At 41.0% G+C, this 17,682-nt stretch overlaps 1 protein-coding gene across 3 annotated transcripts in view; it reads right to left on the bottom strand.

Annotated features, from left to right (window-relative positions):
- The window catches only part of eif2ak4 (eukaryotic translation initiation factor 2 alpha kinase 4), a 38,408-nt gene that overhangs the window by 13,143 nt on the left and 7,583 nt on the right, over positions 1-17,682 (bottom strand). For 2 of the 3 annotated variants that reach the window (XM_061695364.1, XM_061695366.1), the window contains exons 2-26: positions 15,401-15,773; positions 15,192-15,307; positions 12,790-12,892; positions 12,543-12,716; positions 11,862-11,942; positions 11,631-11,776; positions 11,457-11,557; positions 9,967-10,124; positions 8,038-8,576; positions 7,530-7,645; positions 7,132-7,286; positions 6,240-6,676; positions 6,096-6,165; positions 5,924-6,013; positions 5,718-5,840; positions 5,504-5,608; positions 4,818-4,881; positions 4,653-4,732; positions 4,399-4,500; positions 4,273-4,323; positions 3,477-3,713; positions 3,164-3,239; positions 2,739-2,860; positions 2,460-2,509; positions 539-707 (exon numbers count right to left, since the gene is read on the bottom strand). In XM_061695364.1, coding sequence (XP_061551348.1) covers positions 539-707; positions 2,460-2,509; positions 2,739-2,860; positions 3,164-3,239; positions 3,477-3,713; positions 4,273-4,323; positions 4,399-4,500; positions 4,653-4,732; positions 4,818-4,881; positions 5,504-5,608; positions 5,718-5,840; positions 5,924-6,013; positions 6,096-6,165; positions 6,240-6,676; positions 7,132-7,286; positions 7,530-7,645; positions 8,038-8,576; positions 9,967-10,124; positions 11,457-11,557; positions 11,631-11,776; positions 11,862-11,942; positions 12,543-12,716; positions 12,790-12,892; positions 15,192-15,307; positions 15,401-15,529 — 3,594 coding nt within the window. In that variant the 5' untranslated portion in view covers positions 15,530-15,773. The remainder of the gene's footprint in view (positions 1-538; positions 708-2,459; positions 2,510-2,738; positions 2,861-3,163; positions 3,240-3,476; positions 3,714-4,272; positions 4,324-4,398; positions 4,501-4,652; positions 4,733-4,817; positions 4,882-5,503; positions 5,609-5,717; positions 5,841-5,923; positions 6,014-6,095; positions 6,166-6,239; positions 6,677-7,131; positions 7,287-7,529; positions 7,646-8,037; positions 8,577-9,966; positions 10,125-11,456; positions 11,558-11,630; positions 11,777-11,861; positions 11,943-12,542; positions 12,717-12,789; positions 12,893-15,191; positions 15,308-15,400; positions 15,774-17,682) is intronic. The other variant, XM_061695365.1, reaches the window with a different exon arrangement.

Here is a 17,682-nt window from a genome sequence, read left to right as displayed (position 1 = left end):
GTACTCTTTTTGGGCACCAACTACAACAGCTAAATGCAGAAACACAAACAGATTTATGACAATCCTGTCCTGACCAGTCCTCCTCTCTTTCATATCATTCCAACTCAGATTATTTAAAAGCTTTCACACTGAGTTGGGTGGCCTGGAGGACCACTGCAGGGGATGAATCTGGGTTGAATGGGTTCAAGAGACGTGCCGGTCAGAACTGGCAGCACTGGGAAGTGTGGACAGGAAATGGATTTTGCAGGGAGGGAGGGGAGGAAGTGGAGTAGGCTGCGCTAAACTGATTTAGGGTGTATATAATAAACATGGTGTAAATCTGTCAGACTTCCTCACAGATTGGTATGTTAGGCATGTGAGTGGGACGTTTAGGGGGGGAACGAAAACAAACAACGCAGTTTGAGATGACTGGCATCCATTGGAAAGGAAGAAGGACGCATCGAACCAGTCAACAGTGTGTTCTGTCTAGATGTGAAGCAAGGCAGGGCAGCACAAACTAACACTTGAGTTATTTCGAATACTGTATAAGGGGAGAAACCTGAAGTGCAGGGAATTCCTGGACTATTTCAGAGATGGTGTAAATGGTCTCGGCATCTGGGAGCAGGCTGTTGGTGATGGATGTGATGATGTCAAAGGCACACTCGAGAAGCTCCCTTGGGTGAGCGCGATCCAGCTTCCTGGGCCGAAAGACGCGATCAATGCTGTACCTTCGGAAAGAAGAACACATTAATACGTGCTTGTTTTTAATCAACACAATTACTGAATAACGAATGATTGTAAATCAAACCAAATAAATGAACAATTATAGATTATCCTTCTCCTGTTGTCTTTCATTATAAATTTTTTATGATGGCCCTTGGTTCATGATGGAGTTCTGTTCCTACAGCAATGATGTAACCCTAATTTGTATGTTGAAACGTGCTGTTGTCTATCACTCCCCTATGCTACGCAGCAGTACATTTGTAATTACAGCAAATGTATGTGTGTAATTACAGCAAATGTATGTGTGTTGGTAAAACTGGGTGACTACATGGCTAGGCACCCTCCTATCTCGCCGACTTAGTGATACTGTATATTCCATCCATCCATCCATCCATCCATTTTCTGAGCCGCTTCTCCTCACTAGGGTCGCGGGCGTGCTGGAGCCTATCCCAGCTGTCATCGGGCAGGAGGCGGGGTACACCCTGAACGGGTTGCCAGCCAATCGCAGGGCACATAGAAACAAACAACCATTCGCACTCACAGTCATGCCTACGGGCAATTTAGAGCCTCCAATTAATGCATGTTTTTGGGATGTGGGAGGAAACCGGAGTGCCCGGAGAAAACCCACGCAGGCACGGGGAGAACATGCAAACTCCACACAGGCAGGGACGGGGATTGAACCCCGCACCTCAGAACTGTGAGGCTGACGGTCTATCCAGTCGGACACCGTGCCGCGATACTGTATATTCCGTCCCAAAATCTATATTCCAAACAGGCTGGTCTTTTGGTGATTTGGTGAGAGCCAGAAAGAAGTACGTAGGCTCTAGAGAATTTTCTATTCGGGCTCCAGTACTCTGGAATTCCCTTCCCGTGGATATTAGAGCCGCTACACATCAGTAGAAATGTTTAAACTTCTACTTAAGACTTATTTGTACACTTTGGCATTTAGTAAAAAGTACAAGTGCTGTTTTACTGCAGTTTTTCCTTTCACTTCCCCCTCCTCTCCTGCTCAGAGAGGGGGAGGTGGCAATTACTGAATCTGAGGCTTTTACTGTATGGATTCGGCAGCGACCAACTGGGTTCTAAGGCAGAACCACTTTCTTGGAGAGATCTACCTGCAGCGCTTCATCTCTTTAAATGGACTCTTATGCCGTCTTAACATTGCACAGCACCATACTATGTGGTAAATGCTCCCCACTCTGCATCCATTGCAGCCTGATCATCCTGAAAGGGATCCCTCCATATGTGGTCCCTTCTCAAGGTTTCTTCTTTTTTTTCCCCCAAATAAGATTTTGAGCTTTTTCCTTGCCCAGTTGGGGGGGGGGGGGTTAGATCAAGAGATGTTGTCAATCTTGGTCAACTGTAGGCCTGTGAAGCCCTTTGAGACTCTTTTGAGATTAAGGGCTATACAAATAAACTTGGTGTGTGTAAATAAATATCTGGAGGGAACTTGGCATAGTAAAGCCGTGGCTTTTTGGATCTCATCGCTTTTGATTAGGATTTTGTAGATACATCTAGGCCATAAATCAAATGAAAACCAGTAAGTATAGCAATAACTGACCGTGCCTTCCTGTTGTGCATTACAACATATTTTTACACCATTGTGCAAACTAGTTTAATGCATGTCGTTCCTAACCTCAAAAGCCGTATGCCAAGGATGCACTGGCGGTTGGTGTCACATCTCGAAACAAATGTTTACTGAAATAAATTCCTAAAAATGACTGACAACAACAAAACTCCCTGGGTTAAAACTTTACCTCTTTAGATGTGTTATGTTGTTTCGGGCGACATATCTTGCAAACGCCATCTAGAATAAAATGACAACTGAGTTGTTGGATGCATTCACATACTGAATGATGTTGGTGGATACCTTGCAGTAATCAATCAACCATTTAGTCCACAGGGTTTCCGAAAGGTAAGTTCTAGTTGTTTGTGTGAGTCAGCATGGTGGAAAATATTTGAATAACTAGAGTTCCCTTTCTAGTGTGGACATGCACATCCAGCACCATGTGTTGTGCAAAGTGTAATGCGCTCACACGAAGGTTGTAGGGCAGCGTCACCAGCATACCACTGTGGTCCATGAAACAGGCCGGCTCGCTGCCTTCACAGAGCTTCCTGTGTTTGGGAAGCAGCAGCGGTGTCTGCAGGCGCACTGCACCTGATGGCAAACACCACAGAGGGTTGTAAGCATATGCATAAAAATAACATGACTCATCTTGAAAGAAGTGATGCATGTGAAGAGACACAAAAAGAGCATAAATGAAAAGTGCAGCTGGAGATAATCAGTAGTTTGCTCAAATACAGTACAACACAGGCACCTGCGTCGCCTCCTTCTCTTCAAAACAGTGCATTTATTGTTCATGCGGCAATCAGTGGAGCAGATGTCTGAATCGCAGAGGTTTGCAGAGGAACGTCAGCTTCCCACATGCACAAATGCTGAAAGCAAGCCTTCCACACTCACTGTGCTTCTTGAAAATCCTGGTGATTGTCTCATACACATACTGCTGCAATCTGGCGCTGCTGAGGTTGAAGCTGCCCTGGAGGGGGACAAAACAAACAGCCCCTGTTTAGGATCAGAAGACCTGGAACAAGCATTAACACGCCTTTGCAGGCCACATGATGAGTGGGGTTGATGCTGTAAATCACTAGGACACAATGACATCTACAGGCAGAGTGGGGGAACGGTTTAAGATTGAAAAGTCATTCATTACAACTTATTTTTGTGCCCTAAATTTTAAAACTTTCAAAAATTACTTAGCAAGTCAACGTCATACCTTATGAAGGTCTATGTCGTAGGTGAAATCCATAACTGGTGAATTAATCTGAGCAAACAACTGTCCCACCATGCTGCGGTAAGCTTTGCAGTTGATATTGGCCATTGTGTGCTGTAACACTTCATGCAGCTCGGACTCCTCCATCTGGGGTGGAGGCAGCAGTTCACTCTTGAGCAGCTCCTGGGCAGTGGGCCGCAGTACAGGGTCATGCTTCAGAAGCCACTCTATCACCTTCCTCTGACATGACAAACACAAGATTCAACATTAACTTATTGACCCACACAGTACGAAATTTGTGCTGGCCCATTAGCCCATCCTGCAGCCACAACACAGAACATACAACCTAATTACAGACGTACAATAAATATGCACAATTGCGCATCATATACAAAGTGCAAAGGAGTGTAAAACACATGGTAAAGTTACAAGATAAATAAATAACACCTAATAAAGGTAATACAAGCGGAATAGAATCTGTGTTAACACTGGGAGAGAGGAAACATCACTGGCGTTGGGTTGAAACCTTGTATGGCCAAATTTGGTCAATTTCATATTTTTTCAGGATTCCATACTATTGGTTAGTTCCCTCGTGGACATGTTATTTTTACAAATTATTGACTAATCTTAACTGTTTAAAATTGCTTGTTCTGTTTGATGAGGCCATACTATTGGCTCAACAATAGTATTGCTGTTTTTTCTTTTTTGGTTTCCTGAAAAGTAATGGTTTTGGAGACGCAAAGTTTCTGCCTGACGCCAGCGATATTCAATTCTAATGCTGTGTCAAATCATTCTTCACCTGCGTTCCTTGCTCATATCTATCGTAGTCATCAGGGAAGTGAATGGCCTCCTGCAGGAAGAAAGGAGATGAGTTAAGTAACATGGCCCAAACCTCTTCCCATGATGAAATCGGTTGTGCACATACTGCACGGAGTTGGCTCAGGACAGAAATTCGCTCAGCCCCAGTGATCATCGGCGGGTAAGACATCTCGAAAAGGATGATACCAAGGCTGAACAAATCAACTTTCTGAGAAATGACAAAAAGATATGTACATTGTGTGGCAAACTACTGATTACAGACAAAATAGCACAGGGCAAGCTACATTTTCATGAAATTTGACGTACCCAAAAACTAAATGGTTTGCCATTGAAAATAAACTAAAAAATACAAAATCTTACTTGATTGTACATAGCTTTGGTATTTCCTTGAACTTCTGGACTAACATAGAGGGCTGTACCAACCATGCCAGTCAGGTTTCCTACAGTTGATAGTGGTGCATAAGAAAACGTGTGAGAGTACATAAAACAGTGAAAAAGAAAAATGGATATTTTCAGTCTTTGCACCTGTTGGGTCCAGTTTTTGCAGTGCTGCAGAACCACTCTCTTCCACTTCAAATTTACCTGCAGCCTGGGAGAGAGAACACTTTAATATGCTAGCCATCTCATTTGGTTAACCTGCACAAACTGATGAGATGCAGTGCAAGGGTGGGATTTGAAACTACATTGTACAGTACTGAAAAGGTATTTCTATGTTTTGGTGACAATATTTAGATACATACTAGTATAGTACTAAGTTGGAAAAACAAATTCTGATTTGTTTTTTTTTTGTTTTTTTGATCCAGCTGGATCCCAGAGGGGCAGCAGTAGCTCATCTATAAGGACCGAGGCTTTGGAACCAGTAGATAACTGTTCAAATCCCATTGCGGGCAAACGGAATTGCAACTAGATGTTGGAGAAAAGGTAGTCTGCTCCCTGACTACTGGTGAAGTGCCCTTGAGCAAGGCACAAAAACTCAGTGCCTCACAGTCACCATTTACACACACCATTACTATGCCATCTCCCAGAATGGTGGTGTGCGTTCAATGCAACAAAAACAAGTAGCTGAATTTGCCCTTTACAACTGATGACTATAAATAAAAAAATTAACAGGTGAAGATCTATAGGTATAACTAATGAAGTTACTGGTGAGTGTAGATGTAAAAAAGCAGTTAATAATGATAATGTAATGTGTTTTACAGATGAACAATTACCACAGTGGCTGGATGGTCCGTAGCCAGGCCAAAATCACCAATTTTAACATGATCTTGGGAGTCAAGGAAGATGTTGACAGGCTTCAGGTCTCTGTGAATCATCCCCTTAGAAAGAGTAAGATAAATGTGATGCTTTGATCAACAGAAATTGAAGCATCAAAACATAGATCAAAAATAGATCTGTTCTTGACTATTTAAAAGCACGCAATAAAACCTGTTCGTGGATGTAAGAAAGACCGTCTAGGATTTCCCTGAAGAGCCTCCAGAGACGATTTTGGTCCTGATGCAGACCTTGGTCGATTGTGTCACGCAAAGTGCTTTTTTCACAGTATTCCATCTGCACAGCCGGCAAAATCACATGGCTTACAAGTTGGAGAGCGACATCTAGTGGTACTTGTGGTGCATTGGGTGGATGCTTACTTGTATGTACAAGTAATGCACTATGACAAAAGGTCGATCAGAGTCTGCACTTTCCGATGTTTCACTCAATGGCCTTTTGCTTGACTCACGCTGCAGAGGGGCAAGCCAAGCATTTGTTGTATTGACTTGACAACAACACAAGAGACAAAGTGATGGCAAGAAACATTCAAACCTGCGACATCTCATCTGTGCTATCGTCGCCATTGCCAAAGATGACATCGCTGATGGAGTCATCTGATGGCCTAGATGGCAGAAAAAAAATCAACTTCAGGGATTTGTGATGAATTTGTGTCATCACATTTAAAAATTAACTCACAAAAAAGAGGCGCCGAACACATCATCCTCCTCATCGTCGTCTTCTTCTTCATCACTTGACTGGTTTCGACCACATTTAGCACTGGAAGACCTTTCAATAGACGTGGACCATTCCACTGAGCTAGACAGGGCTGGAGGTGGTGCAATGTCCTCCACATTGTCAGCAAGGCCCAGCTCATTGAGCTGGGGCAGAGGTTTCTGGACCGGAGGGGGCTTGTCAGCAGTGCTCTGAGGCTCTGAGCTATCGGTGTGGCTCAGCACCCCCGTGGATGGCACTTCACTCCTCTCGATCCACGCATTGTAGTAGCGCACAATGTTCTCATGGTTGAGACGCGACAGCAGCGTCACTTCGCCTTTGATGCGTCTGAATTGCTTGCTGGCAGGGTTGACTTGGATGCGCTTCACAGCATAGTAGCAACCATCAAGATTATTCTGAACCTAAATATGAGAGGAAAGGGATGAATAATACACACATACTCGTGACATCATTTCATGTGTTACTGTAATTTCTTGTTTATAATGCACGAGTATAATGCACACCCCCAAAAATCTTAAAAACTCTTCTTCCTATATATAATGCGCAGCCATGACTTTCTATCCATTGATGTATTTATATGCATTACAGTGGGTACGGAAAGTATTCAGATCCCTTTACATTTTTCACTCTTTGTTATATTGCAGCCATTTGCTAACATCCTTTAAGTCCATTTTTTTCCTCGTTTATGTACACACAGCACCGCATATTGATTTATTATACAGATGTATTAAAATAGAAAAACTGAAATATCACACAGCCATAAGTATTCAGACCCTTTGCTGTGACTGACTTTTGAAGATTTTTTGCGGGGGGAAAATGCACATTATACACGAGAAATTACGGTGAAAGACAATACCTTAATCACGGCACCAAAGGCCCCTTTCCCCAAAAGATGAAGTTCCTCAAACTCATTGAAGTAGCGAGAAAATTGTCTTTGCACTCCTGGACTGAATGGAGCATTAAGAATATGGCTACGTGGGATTACTGATGATGCAAAGTCCACAGCAAGCACTGAGAAAAGAGTAAAAAGGATGAGATTTGTTTCATCGTCTCAACATCACACATACTGCTACAACATAAGGTAGGTTTAATTCTTTATTAAATATCAATCAATGATAATGTTAAATGAATACCTTTCTGACAGTGACACGAAAGCTTGGTATTACCATCTTTGCAAAGGCAGATTTTTTATTTTGTCCAGGTGTACCTAATGCGGCTGCTAAGTATATGTCCTTATCAGATTCATATAGTCACCTTCTGGGCTACTATCCTGGAAGTGAGGCTGGTTTTTAGGTGATGGAGGCTTAAGGAAGTTGTGGTCCAAGAGTTGCTGGGTTGTCCATCGATCAACATCATTCAGGCAGACGCACCTATGAAGCCACATTGTGCATCATCAATTTTGAGCATTGAGCTGCAACAATCTAGATTATAGTGGCATTGACTGAATGACCCAAATTTTGACCACAAACTCAAACATCTACACTTAATTCCCAACAAACTCACTTTCTACAATAAATCTAAGAAAGAAAGCTTCATTAAACAAAGGATTTTAACATTAATATTACAAATTGTGGAGTGCAGTTATATACCATTGCAAACTACAACCACAATACAACAACATATTGTTAAAGTAACACCTCTCCAATCATTATTTGTAAATGGAGATTTTTGTTATGAGCTCCTTGATCTTATTAGAATGAACAGGTGTACCAAAAATAAATGCCTGGTGAGTGTGTATTTCTTGCTATAAATCCATACGTACTTATGGAGGAAGTCTTTGAAGTCAGCAGGCAGGTTGGAGGGCACTGTCACGGGATACTCTTTCACCTCCTTGCCTTGACTTAGAGCCAGCAGCATCAGTCCCAAGTTCCACACATCCCCCTTTTTGCCAGTCTTGGTGGGCATTGCAGTGGCCTCAGAGAAACGCACATGCGCCTGCTCAAAAATATCTTCTTTACAGATATCAGAGAATCTCTTGGATAAGCTGTAATCAGTCAATCGAACGTTCCCTTCAGAGTCCAACAGCACACTGGAGGTCCCCAAATGTTTGTGGACCACAGAGTTTGAGTGCAGGTAGTCAAGTGCAGCAAGCAGCTGGGCAGTATAATGGCAGAGTTTGTCCAGAGGGATGGGGGTGTGATTGAGGAGGCTTTGGTTCAAGTTGATGCCGGGCACATGCTCAACCAGCAGGTCCACCACGAGGGAGTCTTCCTTCTCACTGGAGTTCAGTGCCCTGAAGTGCACCAGGTTTGGGTGCTCAAGTCGCAGGAGGGAGTTGAACTCATTTTCTGCCGCATGGATCTTCAGAGGGTTCAATGTCAAGCTTACTCAACAACATTTACTTTTGTAAGGTATCAAATACATTATTTAACCACTATTGAGATTCCCAAAAATAAAAATATTTAAGGTAAGTGTGCCATCCATAAAAATGACAGCCAGAAGAACCATTTGAAAATTGCAACTGGTAAGCCTACGAAAAATAAAAACGTACAAACACACTTCTAATTAAGTTGAGACGTTGTGTAAAAAGTAAATAAAAACAGAACACAATAATTTGCTAATCCTTTTTAACCTATATTCAATTGAATTCACTTCAAAGACAAGATATTTAATGTTCAAACTGATGAATATTGTTTTTTTTTTTTTATTGTTGTTGCAAATATTCTCTCATTTTGAATTTGATGCCTGCAACACACGTTCCAAAAAAGCTGGGACAGGGGCAACAAAAGATTAGGACAGTGGAGGAATGCTCAAAAAACACCTTTCTGGAACATTCCACAGGTGAACAGGTTAATTGGAAACAGGTGAGTGTCATGGGTAGACAGAACTGCCAACCTATAAAAATTCACTTCCAGAACAATTTGCCCAGATTTTTATGAATATCCATATTTTCAAATGTTGTCAAGCACATTACTGTAGGACAGTCATAATCGTTAATAAAATATGCCTTCAATATTTGTGATTTGAATGTTTTTATTGCGTCAACTTTGTAATGGCAGTTGCAGACTGAATCAAAATACTGATATATGAGATTTTGACATGCCATCAAAAATATCTGTGTTTATGTATTAATTCGCTTTTGACAATTCTGTCTATTAAAGTCTTAAGCCGATTAAATCACATTAATTAAATCTCAAACATCAAAATTCAGCACTCTGTTTTGCAAACAAATCTTTTTTGTGTATGCAACTGAAAATAGGTTGCAAAGGATATGGAAATCATTGTAGTCTGTTTTATTTGTTTTACACAACATCCCAACTACATTGGAATTGGGGTATCTATTTACACTGTATTAATATTGAACCCAGAGACTTTAAGCTTCCCATATCCTGACACCACTGACCAATAATTCCGTCAAGGATCGAAGAGAATAAAGACGTGACAAGAAATGTACTGATTTGTCCTTTCTCCTCCGCCTGTCAAATTGGATCTTATAAAAGACAAAGTAGTGATAAATAACTAAACTGAGATTGGCAAAACGAAGACAGCAAACAACTAATTTGTCCATTGACACCATTGGCCTTCTTGCTGCTCGCCAAATCAATGGTTTTGACTTTTGACTATTGTAACCAGTGGAGTGCTGAGAAGGAACTACGACTGAGTTGGAAGACACACTGAACAAATGCCAAACCCCATGCTGAACTTGGTACATGGCAGCACTACAATAATAAAAATGTCTCTCTGTACTTGCCTGCTTTTTGCAGTTCTCAATTTTTCCTCTCTCCTGGCTGGTGAAGAACTTTCCCATTTTCTTGTTCCAGCGCAGTGACCACTCATAAATTACTGCAAAGTCACCTGAATTCACCTCAAACCCATTATAAACGTTCCGGCCAAGACTCTCGCTCTCTCCTGTAATATTACCACGCACAATTAATGAACAGTCAGCATTTGGAAGAAAAATCTCCAGTGTTAAATTTGTTGACAAAAAATGTTCCATCATAGTCAACGACTTTTTTTATCTGCCCAAACAAACAAAAACAACAAAAAAAACGACATAACTGCATTTCTGGGGACTAGGCCAATGTCACAATGTATTAACATTTAATACAAACGAGACATAAATGTCTACGAAAGACAAGATCCATTCAGAAATAATTTAGTTTGAAGAGGTGGGAGGAATGACAAGAGAAGTAATTAGAAATAAGGTAAGGAAGTTACGTAGCCAGTTTGAGCTAGAATGTAGGGCTGGTTAATGCCTGGGAACGCATGTTCAAGAAACACGACCAACTTGAAGAGACATTTACAGTCCAGTCATCCTGAAATTCACAAACCGTTGAGCATGTTAAGTAACTAAAAATAATACTTAGCAATCATTTAGCATATAAAAATCATCTAGTCCAGTGACTTTCCCACTGTTTTTCTAACCCTGCGCCGTTTGCGTTTGTTTTCAACGTAGGCTCTGATAAATCACTTTGTGGATCTACACGGGGTATGTTTGTGTCACAGTGTCAGAGACTAGAATTTATATTTTTTTCTTTTTAATACTACAGTTTCACTGATTCAGACAGAGCAGGCCTGATGGAATAACATCTTATGCACCTGAATGTACTGATGGCACTGCTGATTTTACAGTTTTACAGGTAAATAAATGTTTGGTCCAAATAAGTTAGAGCTGTGTTTTTGTGTAAATTGCATAGTCATATCTTAATGTTCCTTAACAACGTCATAGGGGTTTCATTTCATTAAGTCAGTGGTGCAAAAGATTTTACACCAAGTATCACCTCAAAAAATACTTGGCTCTCCAAGTACTACCATGACCAACATTAAAGTGTACTAAGCCTAAATGTTCATCAAAAACATGACAGGGGTTGAATACCTTGAAGCTGAATTAAAAAATGTGAATCACTGTAACATTATGCAGTGTGAATATTAACACTGTGCTTTAAAAGGACAATTTGCAGTTTATAAAAAAAACAAAGAACTTTTTGTATGTTTAAACTGTCTGTATGAACTGACAGTAGAATATTATTTAATATTATCTTTTGAAAAATCAATTTAATTGACTGTACATTCCATGACTATAATCTTATGGTATTTCATCAACTACAACTAGACGAAAAATATTTAGATGACACAGTCATGACTAAAATTAAATAAATTTTTTGTCGAAAGACTGACTAGAACTAAATCAAAATTTTATGTCAAAATTAACACTGGTAATCTCACGGCTGCTGTTCTCACCTAAATGTCTCCCTCTAAGGACAGTGAGTTCTCCAAAGGTACTGCTGATGAAGTGAAGACGCTCCTGCATGTGTGAGTTGTCTTCACTGATTGTGTCACATCTAGCAGGTGAATAAAGAGGATAACTGCAATGCTCTTCCTTCAAAATAACCTTGAATTTGAATATTTACGTACCTGTGACCTGTACTTGAGGCATTCCGTCGACGGTTTGGGACTGCTTTCTTGGTGTCTGTGATGTCAGGAGGAGTTCCACATGAACTGGGTGGGCTCTTTCCCAATACGCTAGTAGGGATTAGTTGCTCCATACTCTCAAATCGCTCCTGTTAAGATTAGCCCAGCACAATGTGTATCAAAATAATGAGCTAAATTTTGTGTTGCGAACTAAAATTTCTGAAGCTCTGAGACCTGTTTGGCAATCTCCTTTCTCCTCTTTTCCTCTCGTTTTTCCTCCTCTCGTCGATGGATTTCAGCCATTATTTCTTTTTCCTACGAGGAGGAACAACATTTGTCACTTATCATTCCAACACAATTTATGGAAATATTGTAAAAAAATATATATATTAGCTGATTAGTGATGGGGGTCAGCACTGTAAATATTGACATTTAGCACAGATTTCTTTTCCCAAAAAAGTATTGAAAATGGAACCAATGTAATATAAACGTGAATGCTTACTATTTTCCATTCTAATTCATAAATACATTCGGAGAGCATCTTTAAGGTTGCAAAAAGAGGATATGGTAATATTTTTCATCATGAAATGATGAGTGCGGCACAGGAACCTAGTGGTTAGCATGTCTACCATACAGTTGCGAGGCTGTGGGTTTTTTACGGCCTTCCTGTCTGAAGTTGCATGGTGTCTTCGTGCTAGCATGCGCTTCCTGCCACATTCCAAAAACATGAATCTTAGATTAGTACAACCCTCTGTATTTTCCATAGGCGTGAATGTAAATGGTTGTTTCTCTCCATGTGCCTTGCAATTTAGTGCTGACCAGTCAAGGGTGCACACAACCTCTTGCCAAAAGTGAGCAGGGACAAGCGGTATAAAAAAAAAAAAAACGTATGGCTGATAAAACGATCTTGCTAACCATGTCCTCCTCTTGCTTGCGCCGTTGGTCTCTCCTTTGCTTCTCCTCCAGCTCTCGTGCTTCCTGCTGTCTGCGAAGATTCTTCAGCATCTCTTCGTGGAAGGAGCGCGGAGGAGGTTTGTTGTGCTCGCTCAAGAATCCCTGGATATGATCTGCCAGCTCATAAATCATCACCTGGGTGTCGAGGGGCAGGAGTACACTTGTCAGACAAGAGCATGTACGTTCATGTGTGCGTGTTCACTCTCACCTCTCCACATCGTGCCGCTGCCAGTTTGGTGAGTTCATTCTGGAGGGTCTGCAGGTTATCATTTGACAGACCTTTGACATTCGTCAGCTCCAGCTCTGGAGGCCTGTGTTACAACCATGGAAGATGGCAAATAATGACTGAAGGCCAATTTACTAAACACTTTCTCTTTATACAGTGCACCCTCAAAACTAAAACACTATCCATTCCAAGAAGTTGTTCAACCTTTGATCAAGTTTGGCAATTAGAAATAACGATTGGAAAATAACTGAATAGAATTAACAGGTGCAATTTGTTGAAATGAATCCTCTCCAGGGGTCAAAGGTCAGCCATCATAAACACTTTAACCAATGGCTGGGCAAATGGGTATGAATGTGAGTGCGAATGGTTGTTTGTTTATGTGTGTGCACTGCGATTGGCTGGCGACCAGTTCAGGCTGTACCCTGCCTCTCGCCCAGAGTCAGCTGGGATAGGCTCCAGCACGCCCGCGACCCTAGTGAGGATGAGCAGTATGGAAAATTGATGGATTTATATTTGCTAAATGCCAGAATATTGAGGGGATTTTTTTGAGACAAATATATGTAATCAACATTACCGCTACCTCAGATGTGCCAATGTTTTTAGCCATGGCTGTATTTATTTTTATTATTATTATTTTTTTTTTTTTATATATTATTTTACTTGTTACTAATTTTGGTTGTTCTTTTGAGTTGTATAAACTTGAGCTTTGGTAGTTAAATAAGTACTATATTTCGAAATCAATGAATAATCGTGTTAATTAATCATGATTTCAATAATAAAATTGATTAGTATTTTCTCCATAACTGCCCCGTCCACCTTTAACGCATCTGAATTTCTTACTTTTAGGACGTATTTTTCCATTACATTTTTAGATCATATTTGTTCATTCACCAAACCATTTAGGGCCACCTTCCTTAAGATAAAAAACAAAACAAAAAAACGTGGATACTCAGTAATCTTTAATATTAGAAAGTAGAAAGTATCATCGTCAGCATCAGGATGAATGATTAGCTACCATTATTGCAGATTTCATTTCCTACCCCTTATCACCGCCTGCATCCATGAGTGTAATCTCTCACAAACAATCCAATAGATAGAATCCTAATTGTACCGGTCTTGAATCTGAGGAGCTTCTTTCTTCTACACTGCAGGGGTGTCACGAGTGGGCCGTTATGACTGTGAAACCGTATAAACGTAAAATCCCTTCATTGTGTTATGAGTACATATACTATATTGCCAAAAGTATTCACTCACCTGCCTTGACGCACATATGATTTTCAGTGATATCCCATTCTAAATCCATATGGTTTAATATGTTGTTGGTCTACTCTTTGCAGCTGTAACAGCTTCAACTCTTGTGAGAAGTTCTAACAAGGGTTAGGAGTGAGTTTATGGGAATTTTTGCCCATTCTTCCAGGCCATATTTGGTTTAGGAGTGTGTTTATCACCATTATTTCAGAAGCGCATTTTGTGAGGTTACAAGAAGGCCTGGCTCACTGTCCACTCGAAATCAACACAAAGGTGTTCTTTTAGGTTGAGGACAGGACTCTGTGCAGGTCAATCAACATCATCCATAACAGATTCGCTCATTCATGTCTTTATGGACATGTTGGAACACAAAGGGTAATCCCTAAACTGTTGGACTGTCCAAAATCTCTCGGTATGCTGAAGCATTCAGAGTTCCTTTCACTGGAGCTCAGGGGCTAATATTTTGGACATTTCCAACTTTGTGAGAGTAGTTTGAAGACGCCCCCTTCCTGTTCCAAAGTGACTGTGCATCAGTGTACAAATCAAGGTTCATAAAGTCACAGAGAGAGAATTTGATGTGGATGAACTTTACTGGCCTGCACAATCCTGACCTCAAGCCTATAGAACACTTTCGGATGAATTAGAGCGGAGACTGAGAGCCAGGCCTTCTTGTCCAACATCAGTGTGTAACCTCACAAAATGCACTTCTGAAATCATGGTCATAAATACACTCCTAAACCTTGTGGAAAGCCTTTCCAGAAGAGTTTTAAGATGTTATAATTTCAGAGGGGGGACAGATATCATATTTAACCCTATGGATTAAGAATGGGATGTCACTTAAATTCATATCTGAGTCAAGGCAGGTGAGCGAATACTTTTGACCATATAGTGTATGACCCTAGGTCTTGAGTTTAACGCGTGTGCTATTCCCCTCAGTAGTATTTGAGTTGGGTCATTTCACCGTTTTAAACCGTGTAGTGCAAAACTAATGCCATATGGAATTGCCTGGAGAAGACATATTGATGCAGGGGGTGCAGGCAACGACAACTGCGACATACTTTGATTTACATCTTTACAGCTGCTTATGGCAACCGGGGACAATAAATACATACATACATACATATCAAAGCACTCACACGTCTGGGTAGTTGGTTGGGCATTTGACCTGAAGGTCTACTGTCACGTAACATTCTTGACTGTGGTTCAGGCTTTTAGGGCGCAAACAGAGGTGCACCTCAGGAGGTCTTTTGACCTAAGAGGAGGCAGAAAGTGGGACATGAGAACAAGTCCAATATTTGTTCGTAGGGCGTGTTCTCCAATGGTAATGGTGGTACGTCGCAGTTACCTTCCACGGATCATTTTGTCGCAGATCCTGGAAGTCTTCTTCGAAAATGGATGCGAGCGCCTCCAACTCATTTTGCTGTTGGACCGTGTGGTCATCTGTGGTCTCTGTGGGAAAGAATTGACCACTCATTCTCCTTCCGCCGCGCCTACATGGCAGCCCTCCTCAGCCCTGTGACTCTCACACTCAGCCGAGAAAGCGGAAGGCGAATCTTCAGTAAATCTCAACTTTAAGCTTTTCACTCCTTTTTTTTTTTTTTTAAACTCAAACTAGAACTTAGTTTCTTAGCCGCTCGGTAACAGTGTTTTGTCGCGTGTCAGTCGCACGACCCGTCGCAGGTGTCGACGTCATCACGGTCCCTTCTCAATTATGAGCACTAGAGGGCAACAAAGAGAGGAAAAAGAGACCATTAGTAGACTTGTAGTTTATACACACCAGCCACAGAATGATATGCCCATTTACACAATCGGGATTCGCCATCCTTTATAAATATAAATAAATTTAAAAACAAATAAAAATAAAAAGCTACATCTTTTGATACACACTTCTGAAATAACACATTTGCTCGAATTACAGTACTTTTAATTATGTTATTATTTATGATATTCCTCTGTCATATGTGAAGACACTGATTATGTCAAAAATTACAGATAAAAATCAATATACAACCCTTGTATAAATCTCTGCAAGGGTTTATATTTTGAAATGATCACTTCTAAGAGAATTCCGAGGAAATCACAATGTCCTATAGGGCCTACTGTTGAGTTATTTTTACAACAGGGCCACAATCTACTCATGGGGTCCTTGGGGGCAACCTGGTGCTCCCAAGGGCCATGTCAGTGACCTTTGATCTAACAACATTCAATAAGAATCAAAAGCATTGAAGCCTTGTTGTCCATACTTTAATGCCCTCATAAGTAGTCAAGCATGATGCAGTCGGTGATGCACTTCACTCACTTTATTACCACGAGCGGTAACAGAATGCACATGGATACAAGAGCTGCTATCAGCTTCAAGTCAGCCCAAGCACTCCACATACTGACTCAGTGACTCGTTTGCTGACATCACAACCGCCTATTAACAGGCCTCTCACTTAACAGCACACACTCAGTAGTTCAGATATTACTGTATAATATTATGGAGGGAAAAAAACTAAGTGTAGTATCAATAAATAAAGCTGCGTGAAATTAACAATTTAAAAATGAAATTAAATGGGCCCTTACAGCACATCGGCATGCAGCGTGCTGGCAGGCAGCGTGTTACTGTAATGTAGAGCAAAAACAGATCATGATAGGTTAAGTGGAGGCTGGATTGACTTTGTTTTGTTTGTTTTTAAGTGTAAGATGGACTGACTGCAGTAAATATTCTGCCTTCACAAAGGTAATAATGCACAACGTTGATTGGCACTGTCATGAGAGGTATTCATTTAATACTATTCAATTATTTTCACGGGGTGCAGCACGGTGACAGATTGGTTAGCACATTTGGCCTACAGTTCTGAGGACCCGGGTTCAAATTCAGCCTCGCCTGTGTTTGCATGTTCTCCCGGTGCTTGCGTAGGTTTTCTCCGGGTAGTGCAGTTTCCTCCCACATCCCAAAACCATGCATGGAAGGTTAATTGAAAACTCTTAATTGCCCATAGGTGTGAATGTGAGTGCTACTTCAACATACACTATGGTAGTATCCAATGTCATTTTCTCGCATAAGATCTATCCACAGTATCTATCATCCATCCATCCATTTTCCATAATGCTTATCCTCACTAGGGTCGTAGGCAAGAGGCGGCATAAACCCTGAGCTGGTCGCCAGCCAATAGCAGGGCACATACAGTATAAACAAACTACCATTCACATGAAAACCCACGCAGGCACAGGGAGAACATAAAAACTCCACACAGGCGAGGCCAGATTTGAACCCCGGTCCTCAGAACTGTGAGATAGATGTGCTTACCAAACAGAAGAAAAAAAAAAAAACTAGCAACCCTTTATTGATCAGTGACTTTTTTTTTTTTTTTTTTGTCAATGTCTTTATGTCTCAAAAGTGTTCTCTGTCAATTGACTGTCTGTTGTCGTACTAGAGCGGCTCCAACTACCGGAGACAAATTCCTTGTGTTTTTTTTGGACATACTTGGCAAATAAAGATGATTCTGAATCTGATCCACAGTATCTAGCACAGTGAAGGTAAATATATGCGTTTTTCTTTGGTTGGAAGGGGACATTCAGGTGGATGGCACAGTTAATTGGGAGCATGGCTTCTATTAGTTTGAAGGCCAAAGTATTTGAAGA

The sequence above is a fragment of the Phycodurus eques genome, chromosome 14 (assembly GCF_024500275.1).
Source record: "Phycodurus eques isolate BA_2022a chromosome 14, UOR_Pequ_1.1, whole genome shotgun sequence".
NCBI classification, from domain to species: Eukaryota; Metazoa; Chordata; class Actinopteri; order Syngnathiformes; family Syngnathidae; genus Phycodurus; species Phycodurus eques.
Note: the sequence above shows the minus strand (reverse complement) of the source record. Positions and strands in the feature narration are given on the sequence as shown.